Source organism: Heterocephalus glaber, unplaced genomic scaffold (assembly GCF_053883595.1).
Source record: "Heterocephalus glaber isolate CG9 unplaced genomic scaffold, H.glaber_assembly_v1.0 deba00001504, whole genome shotgun sequence".
Lineage (NCBI taxonomy): Eukaryota > Metazoa > Chordata > Mammalia > Rodentia > Bathyergidae > Heterocephalus > Heterocephalus glaber.
The window spans coordinates 48305068-48332704 of NW_028258324.1; the positions used below are offsets into that span (position 1 = coordinate 48305068).

The window sequence follows — 27637 nt, forward strand, 5'->3', positions numbered from 1 at the left end:
CTAATAAAATCAGTGGTAATTCATGTTCCATTTACTAAAGTTTCCATTTATTATTGATGTTTTCTATTTTACTATTGATGTCATTCAGGGTTTCTAATAAATTTTAACATATTCAAAAGAATTCATTCATAGGTTACAGAGATTTCTCCACTGACAGATCAACTTTCCCTTATGTATGTAAGTAATCTTAGATAGCTGTGTTTCATGAGTTGATGTGCTGATGTACTAGTGCATCATGTGTAGAGAGCAATTTCTTAAAAGTTGTATGTAAATGATATTTTTGCAAATCATTATCTTTCACTGAGTGTTAATATTACATTGGGAAAATGCTTTGCCCAAAGCATCACTGCTTCTTTAGTCTTCTAAGGTCCAGAAGAGAGGAGGATTTCTTCTTTGAAGCCCCTCATGACCCTAAAATTCCTGGAAAATATTTCTACTGCAATGGCTAATATTTATCAATATTTCCATAATCCTTCATTTTTCCTACAACAGTACAGGAACTGGTCTTACATATCTTGGTATTTTCCTTCTTGCATAGTGCTTTAAGAGTTGAAGAAATAAATGGATCATTGGATGAATATCAAGAGGCAGATAAGATTTCAGACTTTAAGTTCTTTGTACAATCTATAGCCAGCTGATCACCTAGAATTTAATATTTTAAGACCCAAAGTAGCATTTTAAAGAAACCATGGAGGAAACTCTTTGCTGAAATATTTTTTGTAATAATTTCTCATCCCCATTGAATAATTAGTAAGCCAGCGGTTCTCAGCATGCAGAAGGACCATCTCTGTGGGACTCGTTAGAAGCAGATTCCTGTGACATTGCTCAGAATTCTGATTCAGCAGAAATCATTTAGTAAGTGCCTCAGAGGATACTGTCTTTGAACAACACTTCCATAGAGCTTTGGTATTGATGGATTTAAGATTAGTAATATACATTAAGAAAACAATACACCATGATCAAGTAAAATGCATTCCAGAGGTGCTAGTCCTGCTAGCATTAATATAAAACATCCTATTGACCAATTTAGGGAGGGAAATCCTATGATTGTCTCAATAAATGCTGAAAAGCTCTTGACACAATTATGCATCTATTCCTCATAAAACATTAAAGAAAATAGGAAATTATGAATAGTTAATATGCTTTAAATGTTTATGCTATGTATTTATAATATTCATGTATATGTTATCAATATAATTAATTTTATCTTGGATGCAGGAGTCAATACAATTATTAAGAAATCATACAAGAAGTAAAACCACCTCCATTTGCAGACACTATGAAAGCAATCTGAAAAATCAATAATAAAATATCTCAAATAATAAAAATTAAATATAACAGGATATAAATTCACATATAGAAATTAATATCCTTCATATATATGAACAATAATCACTTATAGAAACACAGATAGAACCCCATTTATATTGGCAACTAAGATAAAATGTTTCAACTTAACAATATGTGCAAAAGTTTATAAAGAAAAATTTAAAACACAAGACACAAGTGTAGACAAACAGAAAGACATCCTTTGTTCAGGGACAGAACAACATTAAAAAGGTATAACTTTCCCTAGGTTAATTTCTAAATGTAATGTGATCCCAATAAAAATACCAACAAGTTTTTATGTAATTAGATAACCTGATATAATAGTTCATATGAAAAAAATAAACATGCAGGAATAACTAGGAAATTTGGAAAGAAAAATTATGAAGAGGTATTAGCCCTATCAGATATTAATACATGCTATAAAGTCTGTATAAGTAAAACAGTGCAGAACTGGGACATAAACAGATAAGCCAGTTACTAGAACAGAAAGTCCAAAAACAGACCAAAGTACATATGAAGGTTTTGTATATGATTAAGGTCTACTCAAGTAAGTAGGACAAGGACTGTAAAATAAAAGGTGCTAGTGTAATTGTATATCCACTTGAAAAAAGTAAAATGCCAAGAATTCTATCAGGAATAAACTCCAAATAGATCAGAGATAGAAATATAAGCAAAAGAACTCAGCGAAGTCTTATAAGAAAATGAGAGTCAATTCCTCTATAACCCAAATGTAGAAAAGTCTTTGTAACTCTCCAGAGGTAATAAAAGATCGATAAAGTTGACTAGATTTTAAAAACAACACATTGTCATGACGCTAAACAACAGAAAAAACTAAATGCAAAACACAAACTGGGAGAAAGTATTTGTAATATATATCACAGATAAAGTGTTAAGAGTTCATTAATTATAAATTCTTTATAATATATAAAGGATTCTTAAAACTGAAGGGAAAAAATTGATAAGCAACAAACATGAATAGATAATTCATACACAAAATATTCACTTGTAAAGATTCATCCTTACAATGATCAAAATGCAAATTAAATTCAGAAACCATTTCTTACCTATGAGATATTGTCTTATTTTATTAAAAATAAAACATAGATGTGTTCACGAAGGAACTCCAGAAAGAGAATGGAAAAATAAATAAATAAATAAAACATGGGACAAGCCTGTTCTGAACACCCTGAATATACACGTCCAATAGACAAGAACACATATACACAGTGTTACTCGTTGTCTGATTCTGACACTGGAAGCATGTCATTGTTTGTAATTGAAAATAACCTAAATGCCCATACAGAGCAGAGGGATGGAATGAATTGCAATCTGAAGACTCTGCAGAGGTATAAAGGAATGAAGATCTCTACAAACTGGCATGGAGAGATTTCCAGGACAGATTGTTAAATGAAAAAAAGCAAAGTGACAAGAGAATGTGTGGTGTGCTATTTTTGTGAAAGAAATCAGGAAAAATAAGGCAATATACATGTATCTTCTCATCTATTCAAAAAGAAAGACAAGATTAATCTAGCAACTGATAAACTTGGTTACCATTGGGAATGGGTGGGAACAGGGTGGGATAGAAACTGAAAGTATAGAGGAGTGGCATTTAACATGTTTTTTGTATACTTTTGACTATTAAAAGCATATTTCACATATTCAAAAGAAAAATAGAGGAAAAATCTAAAATAGAATACAAACTGAAGCAAATGAATCTAACTGTATTTTTGCTCACAGACATTAGTCTTAAGATAAAAATAGCTATAAATAAATATTGGATTATATTAAGTGGATTTTTCATAGCAGTATAGGGTAATAATTGTAAAACTACTTTCTGTATATTCTAAGATAGAGGAAATATGTAAATATGCTGTGGATAATGGGAGCCACGTTTCTCACTAAAAGAGAAAGGAGTTATAAAAATAGAAGGATGGCTAGATGTAATTTACGGGGTGGGATTGGAACTGGAGGTATCAATATGGAAGGAATTCAGTTATCAAAATAAGTACTATACTGGTGCCTTGGTTCACAAATACTTTTGTTTGTAAACAATTTGGTTTACAATCAGAGGCATTTGGCAAAATTTTGCTTTTGTTTGCAAACTCTGCATTGGGTGACAAACATAACCATGGCCATCTTTGCCACACAAACACAAACATGGCCATCTTTGCCAAAACCGTAGAACAAATTAAGTTTGTGAACTGAGGTACCACTGTAAAATTAACATTGATATAATAATACTATTATCTAGGGAAGGAGGGAGGAAGGGATGAAGGAAAGAAGGAAGGAAGGAAGGAAAGAAGACATGTATGCATATAAAAAGGACCTAAAATAGTGGTATTATAATAGCAATACATTTTGGTTTCTAAATACCATTTTTATTAAAAGAACCTAAGATTCCTTGGAGAAAAGGCTGACTCCAGGACCAGTACTGAGAAGGCACAAATCTGGAGCACCTTGTTTGCACCAGTAAAAACCAAGAGCTGAAGACACAAGTCAAAAGACACAAAGCCCTCAAACTTGGGCAAGCTGAACATCAAAATCATAACCTACTCAATAAAATTAGAACTTATAAGCCCATACTGATACAAATGAATAAATAAATAAATGGAGAAGGGAAATTTTTCCTTAGAGTAGAATTCCAACTAATTACTTTAAAAGAAAATAATAAATACAAAAGAAATGGGATTAGGAAGTCAACATGTGGTAAATAACAGAATCAGGGAAGAATTATTAGTATATACTAAAAGCAGCAGGCAAATGCTTAGTGAGAAGCAAGATATTTATATAGACTCAAAGTGTTTTCTAACAAAATACTAAGAACAAAGAGAAAACAATAACTGGGATGGAGAACTCTGGCAAAAACTGCCCTCAATAAGTGATCAAAGAGAACACAAGCAGAAACGGAACAAACTGGAATCATGTTCCCCTGACATGTTGCCTTTCTTTAGAACATATCACTTCTGAGATATTCTGGGCCAAAAACAAAAACAAAAATGTGTAACCTGAATCTTATCATCAGGAATCAACCGATATACCCAAATTGAGGAATATTCAACATAATAACTGTCCTGAATTCTTTAATCACCAAAGCTTTGCCCTTCTCACAAAAACAAAACTATAGAAGGATCATTTAAGATTAAAGGAAGGTAAAGATATAAGACAACCAAATGCCACACATAATTTTGAATTGAATCCTGCACCAGAATAAAAAATAAACTTTTTTCTTCTTTGTTGTATAGGACATTAGCAAGTCTGCAAAATTTCAATAAGATCTGTTAACTAGATTTATCAATGTTGTATATTAACTAGATATATCAATGTTAATTTCATTTATTTTGATTAATGAATTACAGCTGCTTAAGAGAATTCTTTTTCTCAGAAACATACAAATTTATTTAGGGATAAATGAGCATTATGGCTGTAACCTATTCCAAAATGGTTCAGATCAAACAACAACAAAAAACAAAAAATTTAAAACAACCAACACCTATCTCTACTGAGAAAGAATCAATCCAAGAAAGTAAAATGTTAACATTTGATAAATCAGAATGAATGGTTTCTGGCAGTTCTGGAATCTGTTCTGCAAGTCTGAAATTATTTCAAAATTGAAGCTTTTTTTCAAAGATCAGCAATTCTGACTAGTTGACAGCCCACACCCATTTCCCACTCATCTTCGCCCATGTAGAAGCTTCATAAAGTGGTAAGAACATTATTTCTTTGTGAAAAGTGGCTTTCAGAAGGAAAGCCAGTTAATAGGCTCTAAAAGAAAGGTCATAGTTCATAGCCAGAAAGTAGGTGAATCACAGGGTGGCAATGGGCGCATAATGTGAATGAGCCACTATGAACTCTATCTGGAAAGAGCAAATGTGAATTGAGAATACATTTTGGCCAGAACTATACTCCATGATGAAAACTGGCTCTACATGTAATAAGGACAAAGTTGGTGATGTCAATTTATGTTTTGAAGATATACAAACTTGGAAAAAAAAGTGCCTTTAAAAAATAAAGCAAGCCAAGGCTATATACAATCATTAATATGAAGTTATAGATGGATAAGTATCAGAGGATGTTTCCAAATTATGTCACAGAAGTGTTTGAGAATCTGTAGACCTATACAGATTGTAGGATGTATCTGTTATTAACACTACTGCATGTGTGCCTTGAAAAGAACATTTCAATACAATAAACTCAATATTTGTAAGGAAATTTTGTGAAAGAATATCAAGAGTTATTACAGGCTTTTGTTACTTAAAAACTTGGTACCACTTGGTATATGTACATTTTTAATCCTGATTGAATACCTCTGCCCTTTATATTAAATTATGCTAACTTAACTGTTAAAGTGCTATAATTCATAAAAATTATTAAATAGTAAACAAATGCTTTCAACTAGGCTTTAAATTTCCCAAGGTTGGAGTATCAGATAATTACACGCGAATAACTGCTGGATTTCTTTCCAGGGATTTTAACATTCACAGCAGCAGTTTTGTTATTCTAAATAATTAAAACAGTAGAGAACTATATTTCTGTATCCAATTAGAGGCTAGCAGTTCATGTCTTTAAAACCCACTGAATAGTAACAGAAACAAAGCCAACAATACAACCTTGTACTTCAGAAAGGGACATTATATAATTAATCTTTTCTCTCTGTATTTAGAACACAAACATTTCCCCCACTTAGATGTTTTATTTTGAATTGTTCCCAGTATACTTGGAAATCTTTTTACAAGCAGGCTTACCGTTGAAATTACTTCTTGTGTTAAAATTCAATTTATTTTCCCTGAATGGCAAAGGCAGCAAAAGGGTCCAGAGCCAAAGAAAAAATGCTTTATAGTAAGACCAGAAGATTTTTACAGCTGAGAAACTAAATAATAAGGTTGTTTTGATGTTTTATTCTCCTATAACCTATTTTGCATTTTTACAAGCCAGTGCCAGCCAGCACTGAGTGGCTTTCCCAATTTTGTCTTATCAGAATATCTTTTACAGCTCGACTCACCCACTGTCACTGCACTTTAAACCATTAGAAAACAGAAACAGAAATACTTCTCTAGTCAATATTCTGTCCTGGATATACTGAGCTACAACATGTGGAAAGTATTTTTTTACAGTATTGGTGATGTAAAAGATTTATAGGTTAAGGAAACAATTGGTGAAAATTTACATAACATCAATATGTGTGTATTTATAGATATATACGTGTAATCAAAGTGTAAGTCATTATTTTTAAAGCTTCCAGATCACTTAAAACTTTATAATATTTGTACATTTTACCAAAAATCTTAAGTCATAAATTTCACCCTTTTAAAGTGTACAATTCAAGGTTGGGGATGTAGCTCAGTAGTAGAGGACTTGCCTAGTATGTGCAAGGCCCGGGGTTCAAACTCCAACAAAATGTTTTCCAAAGACACTGTACCATTTTGCACTCCAACAGCCATGTATGAGATGTCTGCAATTCCACATCTTTGTTGATACTTATTATTTTGGCCATGTGTGGGTGGGAAGGTGTAAAGATGGATCTCTGTGTGGTTCTGATTTGAATTTTGGTAATGTCTAATGGTATTGAGTATTTCTTCATGTGCTTATTGGCCACTTGCATATCTTCTTTGGAAAAAATGTCTATGCATACTCTTTTTCCATGATTAAACTAAATTATTTTTTATTTTTGTTAGTGAATTATAAGAGTTCTTTATATGTTCTAGATACTATCCCTCATCCTATATATGATTTGCAAGCATTTTCATTCTGTGAGTTATTTTGTTTTCTTGATTGTGTTCTTCAGGACACAAAAGTTTTTTGGTTAATTAAATCCACTTTATCTACTGTATTTTTATATGCTTTATTATAGTTTTGATGTAAAATTTAACAAACCCTTGCTTAACCAAGGTCACAATGACTTGTGCCTGTTTTCCTTTAAGAGATGTGAAGTTTTAACTTTTACATTTAGGTCTTTGATCCATCTTGAATTAATTTATATATATGGTATAAGGTAGAGGTTCAACTTTTTTCTTGCATGTGGATTTCCATTTGCTCTGCACCACTTGTTCTAAAGATTATTCTTTCACTATTGAATTGTCTTGGTATCATTACTGAAATCCAATTGATGATAATCAAAAGGGTTTCTGAATTATTGATTGTATTCTATTGATCTATATGTCTGACCTTCTACCAGTAACACACTTCATTACTTTCTGGGCTTATAATAAGTTTTGAAACCAGAAGAGTGAGTTTTTAAATTTGTGCTTCTTATTCAAGATTTTTTGGCTATGTTAAACACCTTGAAATTCCACATGAATTTTAGGATTATCTTGTCAATTTCTGCAAAAAAGGCAGTGGGGATTTTGACAGGGATTGTGTTGAAATCCATAAATGAATTTGGAGAACACTGCCATCTTAAAAATGTTAAGTCTTCAAGTCTACCAACACAGAACTTCTATTTAAATCTTTCTTAATTTCTTTCAATAACATTTTCTGTTTAATTTTCAGTGTACAAGTCTTTTATTACTTTTGTTAAAATTTATTCCTAAGTATTTTGTTCTTTTGATGTGATTATAAATGGAGCTGCTTTCTTAATTTAATTTTCAGCTTATTTACTAATGGAATACTAAAATGATTTTTTGTATATTGATTTTGTATCTTGAAACGTAGCTACCTATTTAATCATGTCTGTGTATGTATGTATGTGTGAATTCTTTAGAATTCTCTGTTCACAAGATTCTGTGATTCATGAAAAGAGAGTTTTGCTCCTCCTTTTCATCACCCACCCTTTAAAAAATATATATTTCTTGCCCAAGTACCTTGGCTAAAACCTCTTACATGAGAAATCCAAAGTATTAATAAAGAGTAAAATAAAAGATAAATAATAGGAAGTAGGGAAATAGATCTTTTTCAAAGGGAAAGAGGATCAAGAGATGGAGGGAGAGGGTTGGGGAAGGAGGGAAAAGGGATGAAAAAGTTAAGTATGATGCCAGCTGACAATATCTACAGGTGCCTTTATGAGACTGAAGAAGTTCACATTTATTTCCAGTTTGCAGAATTTTTTTCATTTTTCTTTCATCATGAACGATTTTGAATTTTGCCAACTGCTGTTTCTATGTCTAATGAGGTAATTATGTGTGGTATTTGTCCTCTATTAACACGGTGAACTACAATGATTGACTTTAGGAAGTTAAATCAACTACACTTTTTTTTTGGTACTGGGGACTCAGGGACTTGCATTTGCAAGGCAGGTGGTGGCACCACTGAGCTAAATCCCTGGCCCTCAACTATACTTTCTTAGGATGACTTCCATTTGGTCAGGATTCATAATTTTTTACATTGTTTGATTCAGTTTGGCAATATTTCACTGAGTAATTTTGCTTATTTTATATAGAATACTGGTTTGTGACCCTTCTTATAATGACTTTTATTGGATATCAGGATAATACTGGCCTTCTAAAATGAGTTGGGAAATAGTCCCTCCTCCTTTATTTTTGGGGAAAAAGGCTATGAAGAATTGGTGGTGATTGTTTTGTGGATGGTTGAAGTAACCAGCAAAGCCATATAGGCCTAGAATTTTCTTTATAGAAATATGTTGACTGCAAAGTCAATCTCTTTACTTGTTCCAGGTCACTTCAGAGATTCAATTCCTTCTAGGATCAGTGTTAACATTTTGTTTCTGTAGTAATTAATTCTACTTATCAACTCGATTGGGCCAAGGAGTGCCCAGATCAAACATTATTCTTGATGTGTCTGTAAGTAGATTTCCAGATGAAATTAACATTTGAGTTGGAGGGCTCATTAAACCAGGTGGCCCTTCTCAGTGTTGATGGGCATCATCAATCCAGTGTGGTCCTGAATAGAACAAAAGGCAGATGAAGGTGGAACTCACCCCTTTTGCATACCGCCTGCCTGCTTTGACTAAGATACTGTCCTTCTGCTGTCCTTTAACTGAAATTTATTATACTATTGGCTCCCGTTTCTGAGGCATCCAGACTTGGACCCAAATTATATCACTGGATTTTGGGAAACTGCAGCTCAAAGGCCAAAGATCGTAGGAGTTCTTAACCCCTATAATCATGTGATCCCTTGGCTCATAATAAATCAATCATTCCTTTTCCTTCTTCCTTCCTCTTTCTCCTTCTCCTCATCCTCCACCCACTCTCTCCTCCCTTCCTCCCTCCTCTCCCTCTTTTTCTCCTCTTAATTATGTTTCTCTGGAGAACCCTTACAAAAGTATCTTTATAGGAATTTTTCCATATATTTTGTTCGACATACAACTGTTCACAGTATTCTCTTATCCTTTTTATTTTTGTGCAATCTACTGGTCCTTATTTCCTGATTTTGAGTTGTCTCTATTTTTTACTTAGGAAAACTTTTTACTGGGACTAAAGATTTGTCAATTTTATTGATTTTCTCAAAGAACCAACTTTTGGTTTCACTGACATTCCCTATTGTTTTTCTATTTTCTCAATTAATTTTCTCTTCAATCTCCACTGTTCCTTTCACTTCCTTTCTTTGGGTTTAGTTTGCTCTTCTTTTTTTATTTCCTTAAGATGTATGGTTAGGTTATTGCTTTGAGATTTTTCTTTTTTTAATATAAATATATATAGCTATAAATTTCCCTTTAAGCATTGCTTTAACTATGTCCTATAAGTTTTGATATATTGTTTTCATCTTCATTCATCTCAAAATATTTTCCACTGTCCTTTGCAGTATCTTCTTTGATTATTTGGTTATTTAGAAGTACGTTGTTTGATTGCCACTTATGTGTGAATTACCAAAATTATCTTTTGTTATTTATAATTTCATTTAATTTTAGCCAGATAATATACTTTATATAATTTCTTAAATTCCTGTAACAAATGAGTTCTTATACTTTACTGAGGGCATGTGTGTGTTGGGGTGCAGCGCATAATTCTGCCTTAAGCTTTACTTTCTGCTTACATTGAGCTCCAAGTCAGCCCGAAGTGAGAGTTTATAGCCTTTACAAGTCTTTCCTAAGTGTGGGCATAGCCTTGGGCAGTCACATAGCCCTCTACATACCTACAGCCTTTTAGAGTCTTAGGAATATGTTAGAACTTCTAATGCCAACTATGAGATTCTTCCTTTGGTTTTCCTTTTAAGTGAATTGGTCAACTTCTTATTTCCTCAACTCTTATTGCTACCTTAGGCACCTGTGATGTTAAGTTATTGTTGCTGATTGCGTTTTACACATATGGGTAAAAGGCTTGCATTGAGCAAGCCCAACCAGGTGAAACAAATACATGTCCCTTGAATGGAGGTGTAAAAGTAACTGCCAGACAGGTCAAATAATGACAATATTCTGAGCACTGTTAGGGATGGGGTGGGGTGGGAGGCTCTACTATCCTCCTCCCTCTGATGCACCTAAATTTACAGTGACTGAGGAGCTGTTGGGTTTGAAGACTATTGTGGAGCTGAAAAGAGGGAGTATATAGAAAGAGTATATGGAAATGAGTACATGGAAATGAGTATATGGGAAGTAAAAATGCTGCAAGCTTGCTGTTTTTACCAAAATTCAGTTGTTTGTCTTTACTAAACACTTTTTGGATTGTTATGAGCCTTTGATTACTTTCTAGCATATGAAAAGTTGACTTTGGTAATTTTTGTTAATGTTTTTGTTGCCTTTTAGGTAGGAGTATATTTTTGGAGATTTCTGTGCTGCTGTTATTGATGTCCAAACTCCTTAACTTTAAATTAAAACTATGCATACTCAGAAAGTCTAATATTTTCTCCCAACCTTCTGACACATCGTTCAGTGCACCCCATTTAGAAGATGCCAGAATAAAACCTCTCTTCAAAGCCAACTGAGGTATTTATATATCTGAGGGTCGTATCACATGGCATCACATGATTATGATGGCTCCTTCAGTTTCTCCAGATCTCCTCAGGGAAGCTGTACTCTCCCAGTTCAGTGGGATTGAAGCTCTTAGAATTATGCAATACTCCTTTACCCTCCTGCTCCTACAGGACTCCAGCCTTCCTTCACAGGACCCCCCTTTCCACAACCAGCACTCCACTATCTCTTGTGTGCCACCAGTCCTTCTTTACCCTGTTTACCAGCAAGGACTGAAGCTTCATATAAATGCCACTTTAGCCAAGCCACTCCAGGGCTGAGAGACTTCCACCAACTTCGTGTCTTCTGGATAAAATCTAGTCTTTTTCATGTGGCTGTCCAGGTTTTTATAATCAAGACCCAACCTGATCTGGAAATCAAACAAGCTGGTTCTGATTCCAGCTTAGTTCTATGGAACATTTTGTAGTTATTGCACTTATTACTTATTAAAGTTTTGTACTTATTACTTATTATCAAGCAACTTCTCCATGCTAGACTTAGAGTTAGTCCCAGGAGGCATAGATAAGTAAAGCTGAAGTTATTGCTTGTGTTAGAATCTATGTAGGAGGATCAATTAGGACATTTGAGACTGTGACTTTGAAAAGTATGAACAGCGGAGAAGGCAAAGGTATTACTGTGCCCCCCCCCTTTATTTATCTACCTTTAGGAAAATACTCTCCAAAGTGAGTTGAATGTCAGTGGTGCTAAATGGTTCTGTAATGGGTTTTCTTCATCAGATACAAGAAAGTGTTGCGAGAATCCTGGAGCTTCTGCATACAAAGGAGGCCAATAACCAGTGGCATCTTTAAAGCAGGAGTGGCCCCAGAGGAGAACAGGCAGGGAATACACATGTACAGTCTTTGTGAATAGCCTTACAAATATTAGTTATTATTAAAGCTATTTTTATAAATATAAACAAATAAATAAAAATTATAGTCATTTTTTGTTTTATTACCTATGTACCCTAAGTCTTTGTGTCTTCATCCAAACATTGGTTTGGGCAATTTAATGAGAATTAACATTTTATTTCAGTAGATAATTTTCGTAGGGAATCTTCTGTGAATAGTTCTATAATCACAATGTGAAAACAATGATTATTGGTGTTTCACTTTCATAATAAAAAACAGTCATGGAGGAAAAGAAATACAGTTACTTACGTTTTGGTTTTAACTGTTCGAGGATGGAATTTTCTCCCCTGCACATGGTTCTGAAAGTATGTAAACAAATAATTATGCAGGTTTCAAAACAACCAGTTCCAACTGCAATAACTGTGCATATAATTCTATCACAGCAAACACAGAGCAAGTGCTTCTATGAGAAGATGGTATGCATATTTTAAAAAGCAAGAAAATTACATGAATATCACTTATGTAACTAGCAGAACAAAGTAGTTGTTTTAAAGGGAATAGATGGAAAAGTTATGAAATTGATGGTAGAGTTCAGAAAGAGTAATTTTTAAAGGATGGGTTATGAATGAACTTTCCTTTTTACAAAATCTGGTGACAGCAAAGATAAATTTAAAATGCCTCAACAGACAAGAATACTTCCAGGATCATGTTGCTTTCCAAGGTGAAAAGGGCAAACCCTTAGCAGAGTAACTTAGAAATCAAGGAAACAATTACATTAGGTTGTCTCTATAGTCAGCATACCCCCTTAAAAATGAAAAGCACAGGGTCATGATTCTGCTGATTTTGTTTCTCAACACATAATAGTTGATAAATTATAAGACTGAAAAAAAATTCTATGTTCCATCTGCTTGCTCTATGAAAGTAATTAAAAATCCAGTTATGTCTGGGAAACACTGAAAAACTAAAGATGATGCCAGAAAATAGAGATGTTTTTGCATAATAAAAGGTTATAGTTTGGGTTGCTAAACAAAAGCCAAACATGTATTTCATTCAACTGGTTCAAACTCAAGAAAACAGTCATAGGAAATAATTACAATTGACAGTATTCCAAAAATAATATTACAATGGCAAATGAAGCAAGTAAAATCCAGTTAAACATTATGTCAGTGGACTTAAATACTTGAAAAGTTTTATGTGTCATGTTGTGAAGCAGATAACTTTAGAAATGGGCAAATCTTCAATCCAAGCATATAGACCAAAGCACAGTTAAAGTTTTCTCATACCCTACCAAAAACAAACAAGTAAAATGATTACTTGAAACCCTGGGAGATAGACAGATACAAGCTTGAAAAGTCAGTCAGAAGCAAGGGGATTAAAAAAAAAATTCCAAAACCTGGCATGCCTATAATCTCAGCACTCTGAAAGGCTGAGGCAGGAAGGTTGCAAGTGTGAGCCCAGCCCAGGTAACTTAGTGACTTAGAGAGATCCCATATCCCAATAGTAAATAAAAAGGGCTAGAAATTTAGCTAAATGTGAAGGCCCTGGGTTCAATTCCAGTGCTGAAAAAAACAATCCCACCCCTATGGTGACTCAACTGTGCCTTCAGAACCTCCCAAACCCTCCCGGGCCACTGCTGGGGAGCAGTCCAAGCAGGAGGGCACCTAAGCCCCACTCTAACTGGACCAACCCCCTGAGCCCTTCTCTGATTTACAAATGCAGGGTGCTGTGTAAGGTCGTATAACCTCCCTTCCACCTCTCAAAAAGGTTTGATTAGAAAAGTAAGAAATGACAGATGGCTTGAGAAAACAAGAGCAAGTGAAAGCAACTCTCCTGGTCTGGTCTTTGCCCTGACTTACGAGGAGTGGGATCCTGCACGGGCTCTTCTGTCTCGGGGCAGAGCTTGTAACCGGAGTGGACTCTGCATGACCAGGCATACACACTCGCCTCTCTGCTTCCCTTCTCTTCCCAGTAAGTGACCAAGGACAAGTCTGGGGGTGCCTTTCTGTCACCTGCTGTACTGCTCACCTGGCAGGCACCTCTCACCTCATCACATGGCTTGAAGCTCAGGGGGACCTAAGTGTGTCTTTCTGAGTGAATACGTAACTTGAGTTTTTAAAACACCCAGCACAGGGCTCACAACTTTTTCTAGAATTTTAACAAAGATGTAATAGAGAAATCGAATTAGAATTCTAGGAGTTAGGAATTTTCGTTTCCTAACAAAAGTTAATATTGCCAACCTTGTTTGAGGCTGCTACCTAAAGAATCATAATAAAATGCACTCAACTCATACTATTTTAGGCATTTAATTCTAGCTAATGAAAAGAATATGGAAAGCTCAGTTACTATTTAGTGACTGAAAGATGATCTTTAATCAATATTACATATGTATGACAAGCAATGAATATATAAAACAACTAATATTTTGGTTCTTTTATACTTGCTGTGTATCTTAAGTCCATTATTTATGATTTTAGGCTCCATTTGAACTTTATCAATTAGTAAACAGGGTAAAATTTCAAAGTAAAATAGTGAACCTTTGTGCAATGCTCCACTGAACAGATGCGTAGAAACATTGCCAGTCCCTTCCCGAGATCTGTGCATAACTGAATGAAAGGTCAAAATAGACTATTTTGCATTTTGGCACCTGTAGTTGAAGTGCATTATGGCCTGCAGAGCATTTCCTCCTCCAGTTGAAATGTCTCCTTCGAATCCCGGCAGAAGTGGTATCACAACATAGACCCGGTATCGCTTTCCTTCCCTGTAAAAGTCAGATGCACAGAAACTCATCAAAACAAAACCAAAAATAAGAAAGACAAAGCGCCAGTTAAAATGACAGCCAAGCAGTTCACACGGCTTTAGAGATGGAGTGAATGGTTCCCACAAAACACTCTCTCCCGTCAGTGCTTGGGGGGTGCTGAGCGACTGGAGGCCAGAAGCTGTATCCAGGCTATCAATTCATAACTCGAACAATACACTCAACTTGGCAGCAAAGTGGGAACTGTACTCACTTTCTCTCTTCGGCATACCCTTTGTAAGATAACATTCAGAGTAAGAAAGCCTTCCTTAGACCTCATGAAATGGGGGAAGGGGGTTATAACAGTTTCGAAAAAGATGTTATCATAATATCCAGATGCATAACGCTATATCAGCAGTACCTAGCTCACAGCCTGGCAAGTAGCAGGCCTTCAGTTTCTAACTGCTGAGTAAATACATTCCCACAGCCCTGACCTCAGGGCTAAAAAGACACATTGGATTCAGCGTCTTTTCCAGCATAGGAGTTAATGTTTAGGAATTCTCAGGTTTCAGCTCCAAAATGTTTCCCAAGGCTCTTTAAGAATTCAGTGACTGATGTTTAGTTTTAAATTCCCTACCCAGGTAATACAATATTACTTGGCCCACCCTCCCAACTGATTAATGACATCTTTTGAAGGAAAAGGACTCTGCTTAATGATGTAACAATAAAAGAAGAAAATGTCAGCTCTATTTTGACATGCACCCAGAAACTCAGAAATACGAATAATTATGTTTTAATTAGTACCACTGAAATGAACCTCTGCACTGTTAAGGTCCATGTCTCCACTTATAAGACATACTCACTTACTGTTTAATTTTCAAGTCTGATCCTACTTAAACTTTTCATAATACTTATTTACTAAGCTCAACATATTTTTTCTTTCTGGTTTTTTTTTTTTGGTACCAGAAATCAAACTTGGGTCCCTGCACTTGCAGGGCAGGTGGTGAAACCACTGAGCTAAATCCCCAGCCCCAGCATATTTTTTTCTTTCATGGGAATGTCACTATGACTGTGAAGGTTCCCATCTCATTCCTGATGACACTGGCCATCCACATGTATATCAGGGTGTGGGCAGAATGTGAAGTTAAGGGTGGAAGTGGCTGTCAGCGGGAAGGGATTTAGAGGCTGTGAGCCAGAAAAACAAGTAATTTTAAGTAGGTTGTTGTAATGGCATGTATTAATCACTAGATGGCAAACACAGTTTGAGTTGGAAAGAAAACCAAAAATTGTAAACTGTCCAAGTTATCCGCTTGATAAGGATGAAATGCACAATCCGTAAATAGTAAATGGCATAATGAAAAAGAATAGAAAAGAATACCAGAGCTATTTTCCTACAGCCAGTTTAAAGATCAAATGAGTTACACTGGACATTTAGGAATTGACACCACTTGGCCTCATCTGCCTTTCCGGAATCTTTTTCCATTCAGTTTAATCCTCCCATACCCACACCCTCACACCAGTGATGGGGAAGAAGGCCCCCAGTTCAGAGGGCTTCTCCCTACTAAAGAGCATGGCCCATCAGCTCTCAGCCTAGAGGGCACTCCACCGTTAGAGGCTCCTCCTTCCCTTCAGCCTCCCCGGAGGGAGGACCAGTCAGAGCTGGGGTATTCATGCCTGTGCACCCACTGCACATGCCCGGAAGCCTATCCGGCCCCCTCTCTGCTTTACATGCTCGTGAGAGCCACGTCTGCTGCCCAGGTACTGCTATGGAATGAGCGCCTCCGAAATGCAGGAAGAGCATCCACAAAGCTTTCTATTTTGAGTAGTGCCCAGTAGAGGACCCTTGTGCACAAAGCTTGCTTTGGGAGTGCGGGGTCAGGTGAGAAGGACGTTCATTTCTGGGGAGGCCTCTGTAGAGAAGAGGTTAGGGTCCGCATAAGTTTTCCTTTAAATTACATTTTGTTTGAATTTTTATTGAGGCTGAAAGATAGCCAGGTGTGGGGGTGTAGGGGCTCTGCCTGTGATCCCAGCCCTCAGGGGACTGAGGAAGAGTAGCAAGTTTGAGGCCAGCCGGGCAATTTAGCAACACCCTGTCTCATAAAACAACAACAATAATAAAACAAAACAAAAGCTTGCCATTTAATCCATTTTTAAGTATATATTCTGGGCCATCAATTGCATTCATGAAGTTGTGCAACCATCACTACTATTTCTAAAACTTTTCCATCATCCCAAACAGAAGTTCTGTGACTATTAAATGAAAACTATCTCATTTCCCCTTCCCAAAGCCCATGGAAACCTCTAATCTACTTTCTGTCTTTATGATTTCCCTATTCTAAATTTTTCATATAGGTAGAATCATGCAAATTTTCCTTTTGTGTATGACTTATTTTACTTAGCATAACATCCTCAAGGTTCATCCATGTGGTGGCATGTCTCCAAATTCTTTTCCTTTTTATGTCTGAATAATATTCTGTGCTATGTATATACCACATTCATCTGTTCATGGGCACTTAGGTTATTTTCCCTTTCTGGCGTTGTGAATAATGCTACTGTCCTTGGCTTACAGTCTATGAGTCCTAGTTTTCAGTTCATTTTGGTGTATATTCAGAAATGGGATTATTGAGTCTTACGGTTACTCTTTGTTTAGCATTTTGAGGATCTACCAAATAAATCATACTTTCCAGTGGGTACCATATGCTCACAGTATAACATTTAAGAGGCAGAAGATGATATGGTGAAAAAATTCTTTCACTCTTTTGTCTTAAGCCCTGAATCCCCTCCTGAGTGCAGTTCTTGTCAGTTATTTTCATGTTCTTTTAGAAGTAGTTTGTGAAATTCTAAGAGTGTGTGTGTGTGTGTGTGTGTGTATTCTTTCCTTCTACTATTTTATAGTATTGTAAACGTTTCTCAAAACTCTTTCTGCATCAGAACATAGTTACTTACAATAGGGACCTAGGATCCACCACACATCTATCTGTACCTAAGTATTTAAACCATTTCTTTATTGATGGGCTTTGTTTCTGATATTTTGTTATTTTCAAATAACTACTTTGATATATATGCTGAACCACATAAGCCATTTGTCACATTGTTTTCGAAAAATCTTAGCAGTGGTGTTGTTGACCTGAAAGCTCAATCTCTGAGACGCAATATTGGGGAGATGATTCTATTTCATCCTTGTGTTTTTTAAAAGCAAAAGTGACTTCAAAAACAGAGATCTCTCAGCCATAAAGAATGAAAAACTAGAGACATTTATAGCTAGATGTATGCATATCAAGGCCATACTCAAGTGAAATAAATAGGACACACACGTGTAAATACTGAATTGTCTCTCTGGTGTGAGAAACTGAAAGTGTAAATAAGGACCAAAATGTATAGTAGATAATGTGAAATAGGAAGAAAAGGGGCAAAGGGGAAGAAGTGGGATGGGAGAGGGAAAGGAAAGAAGGGAAAGAAAAAATATGAGAAAAGAAGGGAAAAAATGAAACAAAGCTTTGGTAAACAGGGAGGGGTGGAGAGGTAGAAGGGAGGGAAGGGGAATGGGAAGAAACAAGAATTAAGATATATCATGTACAGGTACAAATTCCTAATGATGAATGTGATCATAATGTACACCTAAAATGTACCAATAAAGTTGATTTTTTTAAAAACGGAGATCTCATATGTAGGATGTTGAGATATGCCTATAAAAATCTTATAAAACACTCTCACAATCTTTAGTTTGTAAGAATCAAAATATTATTCACATTTTCTTGTTTTTTGGACTCTCTTATCTCCATATCAAGGCCTTTGCTATTTTATCATGCACTTGATCCTCCTCTTAAAGGAAGGAAATTTTAAATTGTTTAGCACCTTACCTTGCACAACTTACCCTGTCATACCACCAATCAGAGCAAAGCAACACAACATGCTGTCACTTTACCCAAAAGTGACATTTTCACTCTGCCCCTTCTTGATGGCTCAGTGGGTCATTACCAAAAGACCCACGAGTGCTTCTAAAAAGAGGAATTACTTGGACTTTTCACTGAAATTGAGAAAGGGCTCTGGAATTTCAAGCTATAAGATTGAAGTTGAATGTAAGCCAAAGACTGTGTCGGACACATCTAATCTGTCTCCTTGATTCAAGCATGCAGTCAGAGCTGTAGAGGTTCTAGTCCCCTCCTGAAACACTGCATCCTCATGGCACTGGGACTGTGCAAATGGCAGCAATGAGATTATGGGAAGAGCCTGAGTCCCTAATGTGCAAAATTATTCACGGCATTAAAAGCAAGTTATGAGCTGGTGGGCGATAAGTAACTACCCGACAGATAGGCGATCACCTCATCCACTTGCATTCAGAAAAACTTTATAAAACTACATTCTCAAGCTTCTTGTTAAAATTAGCCTTTCTTTCAAAATTCATTAACTCTTATGGCAATGCTATGTTTGAAAGCTAAAAATCTGACATAAATGTCCAGTAAAAGAAGGATGATTAACTAAAGTACATTATAGCCACCTAATGGAATGACCATCTTGCAGTCACTAAAAATGACCAAAGTAATAACTTGGCAGCAAAATACTTCTGGTGCCAATAAAAAAAAGGGCCCAATGCAAAGATGTCATTAAATGACAATACAAATGTGGTAGCTGACAGTAAGAAATATTGAAGTATTTCTCCTTCAAATGTGTTAATGTCCCCCATACTGTGCTTGATGCCCTAAAGTAGGTATTGCTCCTGGGGTGGCACCTTATGAAAGATATCAACCTTTTAGATTTAAGAAACTAGAGTGAGATGCTCTGAGCTGAGGTAGGAGCATAACAAAGTAAGCAGGAAACAATGTAGGGATTTTTTTTTATGCAAGCAGATTTCCAGAAAAAACAGGACAGACCTCACTCCCTTTTAACATGCAGCTATGAGAGCCATGACGAGCTGGGCCTGTGTCCAGGTAGTCCTCAGAGTACTTGGAGAGTGTGGTCCAGCCACCCCCATGGTGTGGTAGCACCAGGAGAAAGGGCAGGAAGGCAACATTGAAAGGACAAGGCTGGAGTCCACATGAACAAGCCAAGGTGCTAAAATCCGTGAGCCCCTTCCAAAGATCCATGGCCCTACAGTGTCCATACCAAGGCTGGGGATGTAGCACTTGACTGATGGAAGACACAACCAAAATAATGAGAAACCACTGAATTTGGCCAAATTTCTGAATTTATCAAGAAATCCCTAAACTACATTTCCTTCTATTGGACTTGAACTAAAAATTCAATTAAGTTATAGGGGGAAAAAGTGACAATTCAATAGAAAATAGAAGGATTATATATATAAACATGAATGAAAAGGTAAATAACAAAGTTTTTAAAAGGTGACTTTAGGGTGGTTAGAGTGTGAGTTTTTTGATTGCTGAGATGCTGCTTGCATTTTTAAGTGCAGAGTATCAGTTCCCTGCGTAGAGGGGTCCTTGTTGCGAGAGGCCTCTACGCCCTTCTTCTTGTCTCCTGCAGGGCCCCTCCTCCTACCCCCCTTCTGTCCTCCTATGGGGGGTCCACCCACAACTGGGGCGGGATCTGTAAGAAAGCCCCATGGAAGCTCAATGTTTTCTCTAGTGATAAGACACATTATTTTTTGAGAATTTGAGATTTACAGGTCATATTTCACTACTATAAACTTCAAGAACTGCTATGAATCCTTTTATTGTTATAGATTGTCCAGAAATGAATACTGTCAGAAATGAGAAAAAAAAAGAAATGAGAATAATTGTGGTTGGGGTTTAGTGGGGGTTTTGTGAAAAAAAAATTTATGCCATGGTGGTATCAGTTCCATGGATTTGGTTCTGTAGTGTCTTGGTGCTTTGGGACATAATCCTTTTTATTTTGTTTGGCAAATCTTTTAAAATGCAATAAATCTTTCTGGGTTTCAGTTTTCTCATCTGCACCAGAGGGAGCTGGCTACAATAATTGCTGGTCCACTAGAAATGTTGGCCCTATTTAATACACAGGAACTATTATGTGTCTGATTTTATAGACAATGACATTTATATATTGTGCACAAACACACAAAGAATTCTTCTAATTATTTTTCTATTGAAAATGGCATGTTTTCAAATGTAAGAATGTAGGGAATGCTGGGTTAGCCCAGCATGTTTGATTTAGACTTTGCCCTGGACTTGATAACCTTTGGCAGGCGTATCCCTTAGTGGTCTCAAATAAGATTCTACAAAGCTCTTATTAAACTTTTCCTGTTTGACCCAGCTTTTATCATTCTCTCCTCTCTCTCTCTCTCTCCCTCTCCCTTTTCCTCCCTTCTTTTTTCTCTGGAAATGATTTCTAGCCCTGCCCTGTGCTAAATTTTACACCTTCAATCTGCTGAAATGACCATTTATATAATTTCTGGAATAGAAAAAAGCTATCAAATGATCTAAATCAAAAGTTATCTGGCTACAACCTATTGTGATCTGTGCCCCAATGTAACCTCTTCTCCAGGAATTTTATGTAATTTGGAAGCTACTCCACAAGAAAAAAAATGTGAAGCTTGCAATTGGCATAGTTAAAATGTTTTTTACTTTTTATTATGGCTTTAGTTTAAAATTTCCTTATTATGGTGCTTCTGTAACATGCCCCATGTGCCTCTTCAGCTAGGTTTGAAATTATAGGATACAGATATTCTTTAAACCTAAGAAAATTTTATCTGTCAATTGCTTTAAAAATAAAACATCTATCTCATTTTTAAATTTTAAAGTAAGATATCAGCCACTGATTTCTGGGAAGCTTAACATTAGAAAAGTTATACCTCCTTAGAAACAAGGAAAGCTTTGTACCTTAGCGGTAAAAAGCAAAACCTGAAGTCCTGAAAACACTGTTTGAAATCTAGTCCCCATCAATGGATATATGATTTTGGTATGTTACTGAACTTCACTTGGCCTTCATCATTTCTGTAATTGGAAAAATTATGCATTCAACCCCATTCATTCAAAATTGAATGAAGTAATGCATGAAAAGCATCTATTATATGGACAGACTCAAAGAAGTATTTGATAACATTTGCATTCATTCAACAACCAGAGATTTCAGTTAGAAAGCTTATATACATTTCAAAAGAAACAAAGTACAAAAAGCCTAAAATTAAGACAAAATAAAATTGAACTGAACTCACATTATACTTCAAGATTTCTTTTCCTTTATTATTTTGGAAAGTGTGTTATCAAATCAATAATGTGAAATCCAAAAATTCATTCCGAGGAGGCACTGCTATAGTTTCCAGTAGGAGCAATGTTCCAATAATGTGCCTAGACCTGCATGAGACCCAGTGGCAAGAAACCCGAGCAAGTTGTTCTTATTCTACAGTAACCATCCAATAGTTTTAAAATAAAGAATGTTTAAACATCTCTTTAATTAAAACCTTTCTGTTTCTGGCATGACTATTAATTCTGATTTGGATGCCACATTTTTTCATCTTTGCTTGCATCTATGGTGTGTGGTATAATTCCAAATGATGAATATCTTGGAAATGCTATAATAATTTCTTACATTAACTGGATATACAATTACTGTCACATTGATGATATTATTATTTTCTTTGTTAGTGAAGAAATGGTGTTAGAAAAGCAAACTGATATACTCAAAGGGTTCCATACCTGTGGATAACAGATGTGGAGAGAGCCCAGGTCTCCAGACATCTGCTCTCACAATAATTCAGATTTTCCAATGGAATATTTCCCATCCCACCCCGTTATGGGCAGATGGTAATTATTCCACAGTTATAGGAATTATGAGGGGGTAGAATAATTTTTAAAACTGCATATTTTTCATGCAGTATAATAGTATATATTTTTAAATGCAGTTTAATGCTAAACACAGATATTAAGTCAACTACCTGTTTTCATTGTATGTGTCAACATTTTTGGTGATAATCATGTGAAATATACTATCTTACTTTCCAACTTTCCAACAAGGCAAAAATATCCATGTTATTCCCATTAGCAAAGATCTGAGATAATCTTCGGAAATCATTTGCTTATGTCTCACAGTGTTTTAACATGCTTCTACCCAGATCAGCAGGACTATTCTATATTTTGGTTTATTCAAACATAGTAACGAACAGTCAACTTTAGACAATGTAGTATGATTTTTCTTCCTGACTTCTGGTCACATTTGAGCCATCAAAGACAGGTCTCCAGTGGGTTAGAAGCTGGCCTCAACTCCAAGACAGTTTTACTTATTAGAACAGACATGTTATTTTCTGTAGTGATTCTGCCAGCTACTCTTAGTTCAGTGCAGGATAAACATGAGTCTGAGGCTCTAGGTCATGGATCAGAACACCAAGTCTTTGCAAAAATTTGTTTCTGTAAAGAATTATGGCTGTTGAGAAGGAAGGAGGACGAATGGAAGAGAGCAGAGAAAATTGCTTAGGGAACTGGTGTGAGGCTGGATTCCAGCACTGGCAGAAAAATAAAGACGTGGTCCAGTTGAGGGAGTTGGCAATTTAAAGACTCAGATCTCTCTGGAGTAGGAGGGGCCTGGAAAAGGGCCTGCGTTCCCTGGTCAGGCCTGGCCAACTGCAGATTGTCATTTTCCTCCATCTGCTTTATGCTGAAGTCTATTCTTTTTACAACAGCCAAAATTATACTTGTTGGTAAGAATGTGACATTGGCAGGGAAGTTCTGAGTTTCAGAAGAGCACAAAATAGAGAAGCCTATGAAGGAAGAGGATCCTGCTGAGGATGGGTCATTGTGGCCCCTAATTAGTGAAAGGGAGACATTCTATTACTGGCAGCCTGCAAAATGAGCTTTCTAACTCTGTTTTGACCTTGCCTCGGAATATAAGCTCACAGACTTCAAGCCTTTAAGTGAAAAAAAAGTTACAGTTGCAATTAACATAAGACAGGAATAATAATATGTAGATGCAGAGAAAGGCAAAACAAGGAAATATGTTTTCTTCCAGGATACATTTGTGTATCTGCTGAAATTGGAAATGTGTGATATGCATAGGACTATCAAAGAAAACAAAACTACTGAGAGGTCAGTGCTCAATGACACAGTTAATTTGAAATTTGATGGATTCATTTTCCATTTTCTACAAAGTAACCTTGAAATCGCCAGAGTGTGGGATGCGTCCTATGAATCTACAAGCAGGAGATATGGTCTGTGACAGACAGTGTCTGACCATACTCTTATCACGACTTTCAGAAGCAGCTCACAGGATCACTGGGAAATGTTCAATCAGGAAATATCTTAGAGTCCTTTGAAGCCCTGAAATGCTACGATTTCAAGATTTTAAAAGTCCAGCTTTTAAAGACAAATTGATACGGTGAAAAAAAAAGTATTCTTTCAGGCTCCCATCCACTTATAAACAAATCTTACAGGTACTTGTTAAGCCATGTGTTAGACAGGATGAGTGAAGTTCAAGTTCATCCTACTCTATTTATTAAATGGTCAGTTCCAAAATCCACAATTCACTGCTCAGTGTTATGAACTCATTTGTCCACGTATTCCTGTGACTTACTTCAATTTCACACATAAAAAAGTACTTCTCTTTTTTGTCAAATGCTCTTCATAAATAAAGCAGGCACACTTGCATCAATGAAATGCAAGAGCTGACAAAAAGATAATGCAATTTTATCAATGAAACCTAAATTACCCCAGAACTGGGAGACTGGCAAGGATGCAAGGAATTTCTGTGTGTACACATATGTTTAACTGTAAACAGGCTCTTTTAAAATCACTTCAGAAATAGATCCTATGATGACTTTCTTTTCAAAAGAAAGTTTCTATGAAGGCAAAGGATAAAGGTTACGCGTAAAAGCACAGACCACCATTACCATTTATGGTCATGTGTGCTATTCCAAACGAGTACTAAGCTGTCTTACCTGAGCCCTGGAGTTACCCTGAGAGCATAAAAATAATCAAGTGCCTGGGCCCATGTCAGGAAATTCTGACCTGGAACCTTGGAGTTGAATCAATGCCTGCCACTTTGTAAAGGCCCGGTGGTGACTTGGATGTGCAATCAAGGGTGAGTTCCACCATTCATCCTCTGAGATGTACATGCTGTCCTACGCTGCCTACATCTCAGTACAGCAGGATCAAGACAGGCACCCCCCAGCTTCTGGTATCCTTGGCCACAATAAAAGGCTTCTCCAGCTTTTGTCCTTCATAGGCCAAAAGGACCTGCCTCTCTCAAGGTCATCCTCACTTGTTGGGGGCAGCTGATACCTAAAGATTGGCCAAAGGAAAAAGGGAATAGCAAAGGTATAACTCATTTGCCTAAGCCTGAGAGAACTCCAATTAATCTTTAACCCTAACCATCTGTGAAATGGACTTACATGGCATTGGGGATGGGGGAGATTGGGTCAAAAGTTCAAAGGCAGAGGCTCAAAGATGTTTTTGCCTCTTGCTGCTAGTGACCTAAAAAGTCATAGTAGTCATTTTTTAAAGCTGAAAATGGAGACAGTAACAACAATATAACAAGAACTACTACTGTGTGATCTACTTTCCTGAGTAGTTACAAGAAATTAATAAGATAATGTGAACCACCTAAAATACTGTAAATCACATAACATATTGATATTCTTACATCTTTAAGTTTGAAATTCCTCACATATTATGTGAAAGAAAGATTAAAATTAAAGACATTGAAAGGTAAAAAAAAAAATGCTTTAATCCCCAAATGTGCATTTACTTGGCATTTTTCACTGCATGCAGTGACTTTAAATAATGAAATATAATAGTTTTGTTTGCTCAGTTTGCAACTTCTACATAGAAATGAAATAAGCCATAAAAATAAATAGTCTCAGGTGCCAGGACAATTCACCTAGGAAAGAATCATCAACAAATAGTGCTGGGACACTCTATTACACATGCCAAAGAATGAAGATTGATCCGTAACTCACATCATACACAAAAATATAATTCAAAATAAGTCAATGACATATAAGAGCAAAAAATTCTTAGACGAAAACTGGCAAAAGTCTTCATGGTCTTGGAGCAAATGGTAGTTTCTTAGCTAGGACACCAAATGCCCAAGTGATAAAATAAAAAAACATAAATTGGACTTTATCAATATTAAAAACTTTTATGTTTCAGAGAACATCATCAGGACAGTAAAAAATAAACCCACTCACTGAGAAAAACTATTTGCAAACCATATATCTGATATGGAACATGGGTTTAGAACATATCAAAAAAACCTTTCCAATACAGCAATCAAAAGACAACTCAATGCTAAAATGGGCAAGAGATTTGAATAGACATTTCTCCAAAGATGATATATAAGTGCTCAATAATCGAGTGAAAAGATGCTTAATATCATTGGACAATAGAGAAATGCTAATTGAATCTACAATGAGATACTATTTCATGCCTACTAGGGTGATTCGAATGTAAAAAAGCTAACAATAAATGTGGACAATGGTATAGAGAAATTAGAGCTCTCACATGCTGTGGGAATGTATGAGAGCATAGCTGCCTTGGAAGATAGTCTCAGAGTTCCTTAAAATGTCAAATAGAGAGTTACTGTAAAGCCTAGCAATTTTACCTCAAGATAAATAAAAATATGTCTGCATAAAAATTAGTACAGAGGGCTGAGGATATAGCTGACTGGTACAGCACTTGCCTAGTATGTATGGTTCAATCTCCAGCACTACAAAAACAAACAAACAAAAAACCCAACAACAAACAAAAAACTACTACAGCATGTTCATAACAACATAATTCAAAATAGCCAAAAAGTGGGAAAAACCCAAATGTCTACCAACTGATAATGAATGGTGATGAAATAAAATGTGGTATATACATATAATGAAATATTATCTGGCAGTAAAAAGGAATGAAATACTGACACATACTCTAACACAGATGAACCCTGAGAACAGTATGCTAAGTGAAACAAGTCAGTCATAAAACACCAAATAATTAATTATTTTGTTTTTATGAAATTCCAGACTAGACAAATCCACAGAAAAAGAAAGTAGATTAGCAGTTACCAGGGGCGATGGAGGAATTGGGTAATGACTATTAATGGGTATGAGATTTCTTTCTGGGGTGATGAAAATGTTCTAAAATTAATTAGGTGATGACTGTACAACTGTAAATATACTAAAAATCACTGAATTGTATCATTTAAATGGGTGAATTATATAATATGAGGATTCTATCACAATAAAACTTTTAAAATAATCTTATGAGCTAAAGAAATGACAGACGCAAATAAGCATTTAAATATAACCCATGGAAAAATATTATGTCTGTTTTGCTTTGTTTAAAAATGAACTCACTGTCTAACATTAAATCAATCAAACCACAAACCTCATGTGTGGGAAACAGACTGGACAGAAAAAACTGACTGTTCCCTGAAAGAATTCAGATTCCCACCAAAATGGACTCAAAAGTTCTTAAAATTTGACTCAGATTAAAAGAATCAATAACCGACTGCTGGCTTATTCACATTAAAGGCTGTTAGGAAATAACAGTACTTTAAAAATGAGCATCCAAAATCCAATTTAGTAGTAAACACGAGAACATGTGGAGCAACAACTTTGCCCAAAATTGTACTCACTGAAATGCCGAAAACTTTACCTGTGAGCTTTCAGGATCCTCTGAGTAATAGCATCACCCACCTTATTGAACACAACTTTGTCATCAGCACAGCTTATAAAAAATTGGTTCTGAGAAAAAAATCAGAAAGTTATTCTTAGCAGTATATAAACTTTCCTTAGTATAAGGAAAATATGTTAAGTAGCAAAAGCTACATTGATTTTTTTTTTAAAGGTTCACACAGCAGCCATGTTCTTACTACTGAAATCACACCAGGAAAGTATAAGAATAAAATAAGTACACAGAATAAAAAGGCCTCATCTGACTCGGGTCTCAAGCATGTTTAGATAACTGATCAGTTTTTGCATCCTGGTCAAGTAGAAGGCCACAT

At 35.8% G+C, this 27637-nt stretch overlaps 1 protein-coding gene, 1 long non-coding RNA gene and 1 other non-coding gene across 7 annotated transcripts in view; all 3 read right to left on the bottom strand.

Annotated features, from left to right (window-relative positions):
- Pld1 (phospholipase D1) overlaps nucleotides 1-27637 on the bottom strand; it is a 220092-nt gene that overhangs the window by 25278 nt on the left and 167177 nt on the right. For all 5 annotated transcript variants that reach the window (XM_013071597.3, XM_004834598.4, XM_021254185.2 and 2 more), the window contains 3 exons: nucleotides 27289-27377; nucleotides 14657-14770; nucleotides 12322-12371 (listed from right to left, as the gene is read on the bottom strand). In XM_013071597.3, the coding sequence (XP_012927051.1) occupies nucleotides 12322-12371; nucleotides 14657-14770; nucleotides 27289-27377 (253 nt within the window). The remainder of the gene's footprint in view (nucleotides 1-12321; nucleotides 12372-14656; nucleotides 14771-27288; nucleotides 27378-27637) is intronic.
- LOC147825332 (small nucleolar RNA SNORA21) lies at nucleotides 18620-18754 on the bottom strand. Its single transcript, XR_015441188.1, has one exon. It is a non-coding gene; the product is annotated as a small nucleolar RNA SNORA21 (small nucleolar RNA).
- LOC147825333 (uncharacterized) lies at nucleotides 19880-27282 on the bottom strand. Its single transcript, XR_015440948.1, has 2 exons — nucleotides 25038-27282; nucleotides 19880-24927 (listed from the first exon to the last, which is right to left on the bottom strand). It is a non-coding gene; the product is annotated as an uncharacterized LOC147825333 (long non-coding RNA).